Raw genomic sequence first — 15,853 nt, forward strand, 5'->3', positions numbered from 1 at the left:
TTAAATACAAGACGTAAACATGATCTATATGGGCCAAATGCTAACTTTACTAAATATCAGAAAGGAGTGTACTATACAGGTATCAAGTTGTTTAATAATCTTCCACCAACAGTTAAAAGTCTAAATTATCATATAAAGGTATTCAAGCCTGCATTGAAAGATTACCTCTTTACTCACTCCTTCTATTCTGTACATGATTTCATCTCTGCTGAAAATGTTTAAGCTTTATATCCATAATCTACGTATATGTAAAGCAAGTTTTGTGTTTGTATTTAAAATTCTGAGGTTTATGTATATTACTTTGTAAAATTATTTTTCATACTTGTATTGCAGAATCTGAAATTTATGTACATTGATATGTGAAATACGTTCTTGTACTTGTGTAGAAAGTTCTGAAGTGTATGTATATTGTATGAAATGACATGTTCTGCATCCTCTGGTTGAGTCCTAAGAAGAATCTATGGAATGTAAATAAACTCTACTCTATCGCAGAAATATGAATCATAGTTAGGCAGCTCTTGAAACAGGAATTAAAAGCAGGCGTGCTGTTATGAGTTTAACTTTGCGCCGCTGGAGAGCGGTATTTTCGCAACGAAACAGAAATTTGAACATTGCAGTTTCAATTGTCTGGTTAAGGTTGTGGAATTTATTTTTATGTGTTCATAAATATTTAAGTGTTGGTAGTGGGGTGTATTCAGTTGCATTCATTGAGGAAGTATGGAGAAAGTATTTTAAAGATAATTACTGTTGTCTTACGTTCTAATTGAAAAACTGTCGTATTTGTCTTCCCACATGGATCGTGGAGGATCGCCTTTCACGCCAAAATCTTTGTTGTCTCCAAGAATACCTCGAACTGCAGCATCAAGCAGGAGATCCGGGATTTTGCCCTCAGTAAAGAAACCATTAGGGTAAGGTTATATAATTATGTCAGTTCGTGGACGAGGTAGTATCAGCCAAGAACTGTGTTTGTGGAAACGACATTTTAATATCTTCTTTCGGGGTGCCGGAGTCTGTGTTCCCTGGATATGCTGAGCAAAACTTATTGTGCTGGTAGGATTGCTTTCATACTAATCACTACTGTGTACATCCCAGGTGTTTGTCATGTGTTTCCTACCTGTGTCCTGATGTAAAGCATGGGGACACCATGATGGAGTTTAACCTTCTTTAGCTTCTTGAGGTCCATACACTGCAGCATGAATTCTTTACTATTTTGCTTGCATGGCGTTCTGAAATAGTTACTCTGTTTATCGATAAATATCTATGTAAATACTAACAAAGGCAAAGCAAATACCTTTTCTTGTTTGTAGACATATTTTAATATTTCCCCAACAGCTCTAAATTCACTGACGATCTAGTTTAGTTGGGTTAGTAATTTATCTCGTGTTTTTTTTTTGGACCTACTACACATACTATACAGGCAGGTCATCTTGATGGCACTTGAGGGACAGTGTGAAGGAGAATTGGAATGGAAGAAGGTTTCTGTACGAGTGTGATAGGAAACATTTGCTCTGCTCCAAAGCTTTAGTCTCTTGCTCATAGTTTTACATGTGGTGACATACATCAGCAGTGGTTAACTGTAGCACAAGTAGGCTTTACACAGTAATTCACAGTCAGTAAGGAGACGGAGGTCATTAATAATAATGGTATACTCTACTGGTGTTTTCTTAAGAGTCAGTAGAATGGCTGCTGCTTCTGCAACCTTGATGTGGCTGGACATACTGAGTGGTAACCAGGAAGGCAGCTGTCACAGTATATTACACATACAGTAGTTTGAATATAATACCTACAAGATCTTTAGCTTTGGGTCCCTAATTGCACGGAACCAACTTCAGTAGTTTTCTAAACAGTGTTAATTTTTGTTGTGTGCACTGTTTTAATCCTTTTAAAGCTTTTACATTAACATTTTGTAACACTGCACTCTGCCGTTAAGTAATTACATTAGTGTGTCAATATATTTTGTTAAGAAATGGAAAGGAATCTTGGCATGTCGTTCCCAGTTGATTTTTCGCTATTCATGTCATTTTAGGAGATTCAGCCTGTCAGGTCGATCGAACCAGTCGGTGCAGGTTGTATTCAAGACTGCATATCACATTGTAGAGAGCTTTGGTTCTCAGCTTCCTGTGTTGGTTACCGAAGCGCTAACATTTTCAGACCGTAAGTCAACTTTTAAGATTTAACATTTAACATGCATTCTACAGAAAATAAGAACTCATCCAAAAGAATAATTTTGGTGCATATTGAATTGGGGAAATAATCGTAGGTTTGAAGGAGTTAAATGACATCTAGGCTTTGTTGTAGAATCACGCATTGCATGTTAACATTTCATATCTTACAGGTAGGGGTATGTTATCACACATGTAGAGATTATTAAGTTGGCATGTAATATTGTCAGTTTTGTATTACGATTATTTTCATTTTAGGCAGCACTGCTGTTAGTGTCCACATATCAGTTGATGGTTGGGCTTGGTTTGTTTGTGGACGACGACTTCTTATCTGGCAGTACAAGCAAGCACTGGATGCTGGGAAGCAGCGACGTGTTCTGAGCAGCCAGTGTCAAGAACTAACCCTGCCACCAAGTGATCTTGCTCACAAGGCTGATTTGGTTTCTGTGTACATTGCTGAAGGTAGCCAAGTAAGTATGTCTGGTCAGCTGTTTCTTTTTGGAAGAATAATAATACTCATGTATTAAGACCTATAATGAAAAAGAAATCTGAATTGTGAATGCTTAGCACAGATGTGTCACTTGTCTGGATCCAAAATTCCGTGTATTGTAATGATTGTTGTATTTTGATAGGTGCCATCATGCATCGCTGTTTCGCCTGAAGGGACTGTGCGGTACTGGCCAAGTATTGCACATGAAGGAACATCTGTAGAGGATAATGCAGATCTTCAGGGTCAAGAATGCGATTCTCTGACGGACATCGCTCCTGTCGGCTGTATACTTGCAACTACCACGTCAACCATTGTACTGGTCCAGCCTCAGATAACTGGAGGCCGCCATTCTATTGTGTGTCGCACACTGAAGACACCACAAGGATGGCTTGGTGGTATTGGGCGCAGAATGTCGTCGCTAATCTTCGGAGGTTTACCATCTTCGCAGATTATGGAAACTGTAAGTACGATGTGTCACTCGACATCCTTCGTTGTATTTATGTGCATGTATAATTCTGTAAGGTGGTTGCTAGTTTGGTGACTTATAATGTTTTTTGTCATGGCTGACTTCTCTAGATGGTGTAGATGGATTTGTCTGATCTCTATGGCATTTACAGTTTATCCAGAATGCACCATGTCTGACTCGCAGTAAATGCTGCTTGTGCTTGGTGTGATACTTTTTATATCTCCTGTGTAGTCACAGTTGGTAATACTGTTACAGAAGCTTGTGAAAGTGGTGGCAGTGGCAGGTTCAGGATTTGAATCTGATGAATGGCGAGTGTACGTCCTGGCTGAACAGTCTCTTCAGAAGTGGATTCTAGTCCCAGGGGAGGTTGAAAGACTCGTGTATGAGTTTGATGTTAATCGAATGGTGAGGGAGGCTTTTCACGAGACAGTTTGGGTGAGTTATATTTACTGAGAATTTTTTTGAAAGTTACGTACAATGAAAGCAAGAGAAAGAATGTTATGATTTATGTTGTATACTGTTTGTTGATATTTATACTTTTTAATGGAATGATCTCTCTAATGGTTGTTTAATTTATGTGATAGTCCTTCATTAGGCTATAATTTATGAAGTTTCTCATCCCATTTGCTGCCATGTAATGTGTACAGTTGAAATATTAGTATGTAATAACCCAAGAATCAGTTATCATTAATGTGAAGAGAACACTTTTATTATTAAGGTAGGTGTTGCAAATTAAGAGATGTATGTGGAAGTGCCCGATGATATCTGTGGCACTCGGCATGTTATGGTTGTATTTATACATCTGAATATTGACTTTATATTCCTTCTGTCACATCTTATGTGCTGGTCGTATTCACAGACAGTGCACTAGCATACTGCTGAATAGCAACGTAATCCATTGGTTTAAATCGATTTCTTCCATATGATAAAGGGTAATATTTTTCTAATGGGAACCACAGGCATCTGCCCTTCTATTAAAATTATAAACTTGAAACTAATCTGTAAATCAGTAATTATTCAACATAGATATCAAGAATGTCGAATCCTTTTTTATTCCTTATAATTCTTATCAAATCTGAATGTGCACAGTGTGAGCTGTGAATTTTATGCTGTACTGTAGACCGCCCACTTTATTGTTGTTTGTGACCGGAGGCTCGATTTGCTAACTGCTTCAGGAGTCCTCTGTCGGCAGTCTGACTGAACTGCGTACTTGGTTGCTAGACATGCAGCCTGTAGATGGAGGACTCATGTTGCTGGTTGCAGCTGTCAACACCCAGATGTCTCCTCAGCTACACTATGCACTCGGTTAGTGTTGGGCCTCGGTCCGTTTCTTTAATGCGTAAGATCCTAGTTCATCGTGATGATGGGCTGATCTTGCAGGTCATACAAATGAACTGGTAGGTTTCAAGTGGTCTCTGGTACCATCTTTGAAGAAAATGAAAAATTTATAATTCAGGTTATTAAATGCAGGGTTTTTTTTATCAGAATTCCTTTTGTACATGTTTGAAATCTGTTCCTTAAACATTTGGAACCATCCAATGTGCTTGGCGTGGATGGCCTGAATTGCTTACTTTGGGCATCTTATGTGTGACGAAGTTTTCTGAATTCTGCCTGTCATAACTACAGATCATGGCATGGAAAGCTGAATATCCTTTGCTTTGAATGCTTTTTGTTTTATTACCTTCTTTTATGAGAATTGTATGTAACAAATATAAATCTGTAAACTGCCAAGAAAATTTTACTGTGTGAATTTGAATGTTTTATTCTTGTACAGGGAAACTTTCTGCTGAAAACATGAATCCGCCAGTGAGGTTTTCTGCATTTTTTCCTTTGAAAAATACTGGTTTTTATCGAGACGAAGATGAAGCAGAGTTGCTCTCGTACCAGTTCCTATTGGTCGGTCCGGCTGCATATGTATACAACCAGAGAGCCGTGGTTGCTGTTTCAGGTGAATGATTTTAAGATAACATAAAACGAATAAATAAATCAACTACATTTTGTGTTACAGTACTGGAAATTTATACTAACAAAAACTGGTTTTCTCTTTGTTTAGCAATGGTGTTTAATGAAGAACCAGACAACATAGAATTTCTGGGGCCTGGTGATCGTGTTTTGGGTGGGGCCGTGTGTGGGAATGTTGCTGTTTTCTTCTCAAAGGTTCATGGTTTGGTGTCGGTGTCACCTTCTGATTTTTCTCCGCATGACATGAACAGGTAAGCTCATGTACAGTGCGACCTCTTGGCTTGCATTTCCATGTGCTCAAAATCTAGACTTGCGCACAGACAGAAACATTGCAATAATCTAATCACTGAATGAATGGTGTGGTGCTCACCTTGCACCCTATAGATCCATGTGATTCTCAGAGGAGTCCCATGGCTTCCATGGTTCCAGCAAAATCACCAGCCAAAAACTAGTTTTCAGAAAGAACTACAAGTCCAAAAGCTGGATCTTGTCACTTGTTAGTAGCAAAGGAATGCTTAGAACACACCGTCTAGCCACCACTGAAGTTCAATAACAATTTATAGTCTTCTATATGTTTGATATTTTTGAAGGGGATTTGAACATATGACCATCTGCATATGAGCTTTAAACTCTATGCTATGAGCTAAAGTATGTTCTAGTGATGCATTATTAACTTCAAATATTTGGTTATGACTTTAACAGCACAATATTTGTGGGAGTAGACACGTATGTAATTGAGAAGTATGATTGATGAGTTGTACAAAGAAGTTGTTTTAGGAAAAATCTCTTCATTTTCTGTGATTTTATTATTTTGACTAACATGTTGGCAGGACTGTGTAACAGTTCAGAAGGTTATGTTAATCTTCCGCTTTGACATATATTGAACAATTTATGCGATGTGTTTTGCAGCAGTATGAGTTTCAGTGAGGCCCCTGGAGCAATGGATGTGACAGGTTCCCAGTTTTCAGAAGATGTTAACATATCTGTGACAGACGTGGAACTGGAAGAGTTGACCATCAATAAAGACGGCACAGCGCAGATGAAGGCAGCGTTCATCTACTATATAAAAAAGAATTTGGTGAGTTTCCTCATCTGTGTTCATGGGCCTTACAGTTTGTGGTCGCAACATCACGCTGTATTTCCTGTTTCAGACTCAGAGCGAAGCGATTGTGAGCGAAATGTTTCCGCCTGAAGAAGAGCCTGTTATTGATATTGACGCTGCTCTTGACACGATTGCTGTGAAAGTGAGCGAGGATCTTGTGAATGATATTCCTTCTGGTGATCCACGTTGGGCAGAGATGAAGGCACCTGGTGTGTAAAAGAATCAGATTTGTAACTGTCATAAGGTTTTCTGTGTTGAAAAGTATCGTGTAGTGTAGATGCATCCTATGATTTATAATTCAACATAAAACAAACAAAAATGTGTCCTTCTGTGCCCCAGTGCACTCTGTGTTATGTGGGCTGTGGAAGGAAGAAGTGCTCATGTTCTGTGTCTTCATATATTTTCTTTGTTTCATGAGGACTGGTAGTGCCATGGTATAATTGAAAGACTGTTTTTTCCCTTCCCCCTCTTAATAAATTTCAAGTAAACTGGCAGATTTTCATGAAATATGGTTTGAATATCATGCTCCTAGAAGCCACCGTATTTTTGTACTTTGTAATTTCTAACCTTGTCAACACAGACATGACATTCTTGTGAACTGTGGGTCGTGATCAGTGGCACAGTGCATTTGTTCTTGAAGTTTTATGTGGTAATAGAACTTGAAAAAAATATATGCATTCTCTTCTCTCTCTTCTTCTTCTTCTTTCTTTGTGTGTGTGTATAAAGAATCTTGAATCTATGTTTAACAGTCTGTTTTATGGCTGTATCTAATGAACCATTGGTGCTAGGCTTGAGATATTTCGTATTGAGATAGGATAAAAACAAGCTGGCAAATTCCTTGCTAAACTTTCTTTACACATTAATGACTGTGAATATGGCTGCAGTGCAAAATGTTTGTTATATCAGCTGAATTTGATATTTTCAGAATCTGTACTAGTGGGAATTATACACAGAAATGTTTAAGTAAATTATTTGATTATTAATTGGTGATTCTTGCTAGCACAGCAATTGAAGGAAATTTGACATGATAAGTTCTTTGAAGATGTTGCTTTTTTTTTTCTTCAGGTGTCAGTATCAAGAGCTCGTCATCTCTGCACATTCTTCACCAACTCGAAGACAAACAGAAAGCCCTGGAACTTTATATTTCCTTTTTAAAAGACCTCAAATTGTGGAACAGAGTATGTATGTTGTAGTAATTTAATTTTGGTTCATATTGATTAATATAACCCCAGTGTTACATGAAGCTCAAATCAGACTTTACCAAATTTCTCAAAATTGGCTCATCATGTAAATAATTGGCATGCCTACAGGGCATAAAATGTACGTGTGTATAAAATCTTCAGCTTTTATTTGAAACTTTTTTAATACAGCCGATAAGTAATACAATATTTATGAAAATAGTTTATGTGTCTGTGGAGTGTGACATGCTTTGTAACGGTCAGTGTATCTGTGGATCGGAAGATTTGTGTTAATGGAATTTGAATAGGATAGAATTACCCAATTGTAAACAATATTGTACATTGAAAAAATGCTTACAAGGTGCAGACTAAGAAGTTTTGTTGTTTTATTCTTTGTTCAGTTTTCTGCAGTAACATCCCGTGGGGTAGTCATGGCAACATCCTATGTGTTAGCGGAGCATGCTGAGAAACTGGTAGCCATTATGACGCTAAGACAACTTCAGGCTAAGTATGTGTACATGCGAAGAAAGCTCGGATTTACTTACATGATTCTCAGTTCTTGCTTTGGTGATGTGGTTACAAACTCCATGGAGCAGAGTTCAGAGAATCCATTTTATATAATTTTCTCATCTGCAGTGGTCTCTTCCAACTAACATTTTGGAACACATTTCTTATCATGTGGTTATGCTACCTGTCTCCCAGGTAATACTTGGTGAAGCTTTTGAATTATGGATTTTTCCTTTATGCAGTGCTGTTCGTCATATTGTCACTTCTCTGTCTCTTTCTCTGACCCCCCCCCCCCCCCCCCCCAGGGGGGGAGAGAAGTTTTATACCCACTTGGTTAGTCTTTCTGCCTCTGGCTTGAAGTACTTGAATCAGAAAGCAACTGATGTTCATTAAATTCATAGGTGGAAGTATCCTGGTAATTCTGCAAAATATTTATACGACAATGATGACATATGATATTTTTGTTGTGGTATGTTCTGTACACGTGTGCATATTAACACTTTCAACAGCTGATCCTTCATAGCCCCATTGAGTGCCTGTAATGCTTGTCCTTGTTTCTTACAGTCATAGTACTGTCATTGACACTGCCATCAAATACGTTGTGGCTGAGAGGCCTCTGTGGGGACTTACATGTCAGGACCTGTTCTTCAGAGAGGTGAGTATTGTGCAACAAAACATTAACCCTTTAGAGGCTTCTGGTAGTTATGTTTACCACCCAATTTAGCTTTCAGTAACTGCATTTTGCCCACAGACTGTTATTTGTATGTTTCTTTTAATTCTCTGAATGATGAGCGATTATTTTCTTAAAGGTCATTAAACAATTAATCATTGTCATATAGTTGCACTGGGTTAACTTTGAGGTAGAGTATTAAAGTACTGAACTTGTAATGTGGTGTCTGTTGTACAGGTTACTGAAGTTCACCATATCATCCAAGTATTATCCAAAAGATCGGAAGATTTGGTGCACAGTGATAGACGGCCACAGGAAGTGGCAAACGTGATAGCTGAAACTAACACAGTTATTCTGGTTTGTGTCACTACCACTGTTTTTGATTAAGTATGTATGTAGAATCTAAATAGGACATGACACGTTCCTTCGCAGTTAATCGTCTACTGTCTCCCTCTCATTTGATTCTGTAATGTGTGTGATGGATATGTTAAATAAATTAATAAACAATATTTTTTATTTTCCTAACTTATTATACTTCTTAAAATTATTAATAAATCTTTTTTTTGGTAATGAGATGGTATGCTCCCACACCACAGAATATCTCTGTCTTAATGGTTGACTGATGTAAATTGCAGGCTGTTCTTCAAGAAGTTATTCAGTTCCGCCAAAAGAAGGCAGATGTCTTCTGCCCAAATTCACCGGGCAGTGCCGGTATCGGAGAATATCTTCCCTGGACGGCCGCTTCAGGGAAGGGAGGCCTAAGAGAGTCATTGCTGCTGCAGGTGTGTCAGATGTGTGTGTTTGCAGATATTTTGTGCAGAGAAGTGATTACATATGTCAGTCATTACTTTTTGCTTAAGGTAGATTTGCCCTGTGTCTAAGCAACATGCATTGCAATCTTAAATTGTACGTAAATATTGGCCTATTCTAGGCCTTAGAACAAGAGGATGATGTGCCCAAGCCACTTTTCTTACTTTGAATCGGCTCTAGGATGTGACAACCCATCTGTCTATTGGGTGTTCTTCCCCTGTGGTGAAGTGGCTGCAACATGAAGATGACCATTCACCTCCATATAGTGCCTTGTTTAAGAATGCATGGGTCTTTACCTCCACTCCCACCATTCATGGTTTATTGCTTAACCTTTCTTGAGGGTGAGGTCAACATGTTATTGGAAGATGCTGTTTGATGGTTTAACGTTTATTGTGAGGTAGTAGGGGATTTGAGTCTCCATACTGAGAGGCTGCCAGCAGATTGGTGCCCAAGCCATGACACAGGGCTGATAAAGGTTGATGAGCATTTGAATGGTTGCTTGTCAATCTTTTTATAAGCTGCTGAAGTTATGAATTTGTGCATTTGTTTTTATCCTCAGCAAAACGTAACTTTAAAGTACGGAGCTCATTCAACAAGTGACAGTACGCTCAAGAATCAGCTATGTGACCAATTGCTACATCTCATAGACATCATCTTGGATGGGCGGAAGTGTTATTTGGAGAGTGTTCGTGGGACAGAAAAGTTTGATGTTTTGTTGCAGCAGTATGAGACAGAGAGACATGCCATCATTCAGCAGTTCTGTAAGTGTGCTCCTGTTCGCGTGTTTCTTGTTCTACTGTGTATTGAAATAATCTGTAATTAAGTCTAGTGTTCTCAGGGGTACCCTGCTAATGTAGACTACAAATTCTCATCATTCCTGCCCATTCTCACTGTTCCATGTGTTCTGTGAATCTGTTGTTTTGTTCTGACATAGCAATGTGGCCCTCTGAAGGTTCATTTTGTTTCAGTGGAGGATGAGGAGTTTGAAAGAGCTGCCATTTTAGCAGAGAAATATTGTGATTTCCAAATCCTGATTCAGATATGTGAATTGACTAGCAACTGGGAGAGACTGGATCAGTACATGGAAAAGTTTTCAGAGCAAGTGAGTTTAACGTGTGCAGAGGATATTTTAACAGCTAAACTTGAGCAGATGTATGACTACGTGTTGTCTGCAGGGAGGGTGTTCTGTCACCTTTTCTGTGACCCCTCGTGGTGGACAGACTTGTTAAGGGACTCTGCGAATGTTGTGGTTATTCTGTAGGATATACAGATGGCATTGCAATTGTTATAAAATAAAGTTTCTTAAGATCATCTTGTGGGTCCTGCAAACGGTGGTATGATAAGACATGCTTATATTCTGACATGGGTTTGAAAATAAAGGAAGATACAAGTACATTGTCTCATACATTGCAGAAGTAACAATAATGTTTAAAGATGAGTGTGTTCTGGGTTGTTGCTCCTTGTAGTGTGGTACATATTGACTGACATATTTCGGTCTTCTCCTCCGCCTCTCCCCCTATTAGACCAATCACTGTGGTGCAGTCAGTATGCACTTCAGAAATATCAGTTTCTAACAGACTGCACAGTGGTGTCCGAGAAGAGATTAATATTCGTACCTGTTTCCGTAATAATCTGAAGTCTAGTCACAGTATGAGTGTTTGATTATAACTGGGTCCACTGATAAAGAAGGTACTGAAGTTTGAAGAAAGAAAGAAAGAAAAGGTGCAAGAGAGGAGAGGAATGAAAGAAGTTTCCTGTCAGTCTTACATCTTCCTTTTTTTATGTTAGGACTTCTCACAGTTCCTGTTTGGTTGGTATATTCGAGAACAAAAGCAAGGCAAACTGTTGGAGCAGTTCCGTAACATCAAGAAGTCCAGAGCCCAGCAGCATGCTTTGTCTCAGTTCCTCGTGGATCATCCATCACTCTCCTGGCTGCAGGATATCTTCAGTGGGGATTACAAGCAGGCAGGCAGCACTTTGAGGAGCTTAGCCAAGGAGGAAAGCGAACTGTTGCAGAGGAAGAAGGTAGTTCTGTGTGTTCACTAGCTGACTTGTTCAAAACTGTGTCTTCAGTGTTCATCAGATCATCATGTCATGGCATGTCAGGTGTGATAGTAAAGATGCTGAATTGTTTAAGATAGTTACTTTATTTTTTATTTCATAATGAAATTTATAAATAGTCTGTATTTATTTTTGACTTCTTTTGTTTTAATTTGGTATATAACATCCTTATCCTGAATGCCATGAAACCTCACATCTCACATAGATTGAAAATTGTTATAAGTACATAATTATTGATTTTCAATCCCCTCCTTTTATGTCATTGTGTATGAATGCAATAACGAAACTTCAGAGTCCATAAAAGGTGGGGAATTTGTTGACCGGCTGAGTAATATTAGTTTCTGAAGGACTCTGCTTTATGGAATTAGTATACATGCATTTATTGTTATAATATGTTAATAGTTTAATTATTATTTTAGTACAGTTTTATTTCAATTAGCTATATATTATATTAGTGTATTGAAGGTTCTGTGTTTCACTGTTCTAGCTGTGCAGTGATGGATTTTAATATAAGACAGTTTTTTGTGTTGTGTCCTGCAGTCAATACTTTCCCTGGCCAAGCTGGCTCTGTTGGCTTCTGACGAACAACGCGACAAAGTGGAAGATCAAGTTCAGAGTCTGAACGCGGATCTGGACCTGGTGTCATACCAGGAGGAGCTCCCGGAGGTCGTTCTCTCTTCGTATGGCTATGACGTCGAGAGGCTACGAGTGCTGACTCCCACAGAACTTGTTAAGGTGAGAGGACATGAGGTGATGGAAGGCCCGTCAGTCCCTTGACTTAGAAATAAATCGTCATATGCTGAAACTATTGCATGCCCATTTGATAAGTTGAATTAATGTTTCTTGAAGACACAATTTTCTGATGTGAATTTTTAAATCAGGATATCATTCTGACTTGTCATATATGTGGATTCTGAATTGCTTTGTGCACCTTGAGTTTTGCCAGCATCAAGAGTATTTTAACATTGCATTTATTAATAAATGGATAAAGTGAGGATTGCATTGATTGCAGCCTATTCGTTCTTATTTTCTCTTGCCTGTTGCATCTAGTTATCTCTCCATCAGATTTTAGTGTGAACAGTGTTTCTTTTAACACGCTGTCTGTAAATCAAAAATCTTTTAGACGTTCATGTGGCTTCAATTCTCTGCATATGCTTATTGTCTGTACATTCATTTCTGCTGTTAATTATTTTATTATTTATGTTACAAGATTTATAAGACTTTAAATTCATGGATTCTGTTGTGATTGGATCTGCTGTATTCTGCCACATACGTTAGTAATTGGATTTCGCTTCCGTAGAATGCGCTTTCAGCTTTCTCTCCTTCATCATCATGTTTTTATTCGGTTACAATAAAATTTTATTGTTACTCTCCATACTTTGTAGTGCCATTCATATAATTAAACATTTTTATTTTTCTGTTTCCTCCTTTAAAGAGTGTAATTACAGTGGTTGTCATTTCAGCTGTATGTTTGTGATGAAAATTCCACAGCCACTGAGTATGATTTCAAGAAGGCTCTTGAGCTCCTTGCTTTTATTGAAGATGAATTTGAAAGAAGTGAATTAAGGTAATTCATTACTTTATATTACACTGTGACTGAAGAAGGCATATATTTATAAAGTGAGCTTTGGTTACACTATAGACATTACATTCATGTGGAGTAATATTAGGAGAGTTGAAGATGGTGGTTTCTATGATCTTGTGCTGTGTAATCTCGTAGAATTGACCAATGTTTCAAAGGTGCCGGCTGCCTGATGATGGAGGCAGGAAGTACTTCTGAAATGTTGGTAAATTTCTATGAGACAACATAGCATAAGTTCTCAGAAGACTGTCATCTTCATACACACGAGAGTCTTTAATCTATCTCATGGTTATGAGGCACTGGTTTCATTTGGATCATGATCTTCTCGTTTTTGATGCTGTGTGGTCTTGTAGAGAATGCAATTGTTCTTCCAAACTATGCATAACCACTTACAAGGTGATATGTTAAACCAAGATTACCACAGTCCACATTTACACCCATATTGATTGAATTTGTTTAATGCAGGCATAAAGTCTGGTGCCAGGCAGTTCTGAGAGATAATTGGACTGATGCAAATTCTAATTCTCCTCTTGAAGTTATCCAGGGGATGACCTTCTTCAGACTTGCAGATCTCATGGCTTTCATGGGTAAGATATAATACGAATTATCATCTTGGGTAGGAATATGAAGATACAGTAAATACTTAAGCATTGTTTTTTGAAGTAACAAATTAACAAGATTAGACTTGATATAGATACAGAATTTCGACCCACGGATGAATTTAATATCTTTTATATAGATGTTTATCCGAGAAGTCTCGAAAGTAATTCATGGTTCTGAATAAGTTTGGTGGCATGACTTCATCTGGGAACACAACACATGTGACATGTTCTCTCTGCAGGCTGTAGTCCTGATGAAGTGCTACCCCCTCTGGAGAGGATGTTAGAAGCTCAGGAGCTAGGAAGCTTGAAAGATAACAGTAGCTTCCAGTACCTCCTGAAAGTGGGGTATGAACATGTGCGCAGAACACTGCATACAGACCCATAACGTAAGTATGATAATCTGCTGAATATAGCGTGAAAAAGTAAATACCCAGCTGCTTGTTACTGGAGGCAGTAGGTTCCTCCCGAACATAGAAAGCTTCTTCCATTACAACACCTGCAGAATGTAATTTGTTCCAATAAGCAATATTATTTATTTCCCACAGGGTACAGATCCAGTTCTTCCTTGTGCAACAAGTCAAGTCACTCACGCGCAAGCCAATGCAATGAGCACCGTCAGCTGAGAAGACAATTAGTGACTGTCATAAACAAAAGACATAATTTTGATTCATAGTTTTGTGTAACAATAATGCAGAGGTTATATGTAAGGTTGTAAGGAGGCATGTTCTAAATGCTGTTCAGTAAGAAAGAATAAAAACACACAATAGTAACTACCTCATCCATAATTTGAGAAAGGAGCCTCTCTAATAACATTTTGATAGTTGAAGGTTTTAAGGATCAATAAATATGTGGTACTTATCAGCAGTTAAGTTGTAAATTTAACCTTCTATGTTTAATTTCCCTAGGTAAACATACAACAGATCATTAAAATGAGTTAATTTTTTTTATAAATTTAGAGCCCAGAAAATAGTATTCAGTTACATAACTTTTTTACGTGATGTCAAGACTAAACTGTCATATAGTGATTGGTACAGTGCTGGTTGTCCATCTTGAACTTCAGATGTTTTTTTTTTGTTATAATTTTTTTATTATAAACGCCTTGCCTCTCATAATGCAAAGTTGCACTAAAGTAAGGTCATGAAACTTACATGTTCTAGTGTCTAACAGTAGCATAAGAAGATACTCCTCTAATTGTTGATGGGAGATGCACTGAACAGGATGATCTGTAAGATGTTATAAATAGTGTTTGGGTGCCACCATTTGTTTACAGTAGAACTTCCTGCACATTTAGATGAGTTTTTGTCTTGACTGCTGCTATCCACAGAATAATAAGGGATGGTTTATTTTTATTTCGGATCTCAAGATTTAATGTGACAAGACATACCTAGATTCTCAGGCCTGTTGCATACATCAATTTTATCCATCTTTGCTTCCATATGAAGGATTTGTTGAGCAAATTTTAGCAGAAGTCTGTATCATAAGCTGGTACCATCTCAGCTGTGGCAGCTACAATGGGATTTACAGTATTTCTTTGAACAGCTTTCTAAGATTTATAACAACAAATTGTTATTGTCATATAAACATGCCTGTTACTTGCTGCAATGGTAATGTACTTTTGAGGACAGGTGCTGACATAGCTGACAGCTTAAAAACTGTTACAAAGTAAAATGTGCCTTATAGGTTACCACATTAAAATTGGAAAAGTAGAGGAAGAAAAAGCTTTTAAACCAACACTTTGGAATGAGAATTTACGTGAAGTTGGTAACCATAAAAGAGCTAAACAGTGAAGTACACAGAATAAAAAAGAAGGTGAAGCATTTTGGCTATTTTAACGCACGGTCTCCAAAATCGTGCAACACTTATTTCTTGTATTGTTTTTGGTTGATATTCGGGAAGTGCCCGATTCAAATGTCTGCCAGTATACCGTCCCCATAATATCGTATTTCTTATTCGACCACGAAGAGCTCACAATACTGTACCTCCAAATTTGGAAGCACGCATTTACTTCCGGCCAATATCGATCTTATACTTTGGACAATTCGACTAATGCAGAATGCATTACAGAAAACTCGTGTGATGTAAAATTTCATCTAAACTCTCGTTGGTGTATGAAATGCATTTTGTAATTTACAGATTACATTGTTCTCACACTCACTTTGAAGTAGGCTACAATGACGAAAGCAGTAATTTTCAATTTCGTTTCGAAAAAAGGACTTGCTATAATTGAATATCAGTGCTAGTGTGGCAGTCGATCTCGCTAC

The 15,853-nt window shown here is 37.9% G+C and overlaps 1 protein-coding gene and 1 long non-coding RNA gene across 2 annotated transcripts; one reads left to right on the top strand and one right to left on the bottom strand.

Moving 5' to 3' along the window:
- The first annotated feature begins 300 nt into the window (after positions 1-300).
- Positions 301-14,456, top strand: Nup133 (nuclear pore complex protein Nup133). Its single transcript, XM_087357149.1, has 23 exons — positions 301-908; positions 2,027-2,154; positions 2,421-2,632; positions 2,795-3,112; positions 3,374-3,553; positions 4,294-4,423; positions 4,893-5,066; positions 5,172-5,331; positions 5,990-6,158; positions 6,232-6,391; positions 7,248-7,360; positions 7,762-7,868; positions 8,432-8,522; positions 8,775-8,894; positions 9,173-9,319; positions 9,907-10,108; positions 10,316-10,449; positions 11,136-11,372; positions 11,949-12,143; positions 12,872-12,975; positions 13,456-13,577; positions 13,832-13,978; positions 14,138-14,456. Exons 1-22 carry the CDS (start codon positions 793-795, stop codon positions 13,975-13,977), a joined length of 3,465 nt encoding a protein of 1,154 aa, XP_087213275.1. The 5' UTR covers positions 301-792; the 3' UTR covers position 13,978; positions 14,138-14,456.
- LOC147872373 (uncharacterized) lies at positions 12,988-15,821 on the bottom strand. The gene is made up of 2 exons (XR_015537404.1): positions 15,748-15,821; positions 12,988-14,088 (listed from the first exon to the last, which is right to left on the bottom strand). It is a non-coding gene; the product is annotated as an uncharacterized LOC147872373 (long non-coding RNA).
- Between the last annotated feature and the right edge of the window lie 32 nt (positions 15,822-15,853).

Source organism: Zootermopsis nevadensis, unplaced genomic scaffold, assembly GCF_977971745.1.
Source record: "Zootermopsis nevadensis isolate Lab colony 2312 unplaced genomic scaffold, Znev_1.0 Znev_ptg000028l, whole genome shotgun sequence".
In the NCBI taxonomy this organism is placed as follows: Eukaryota; Metazoa; Arthropoda; class Insecta; order Blattodea; family Termopsidae; genus Zootermopsis; species Zootermopsis nevadensis.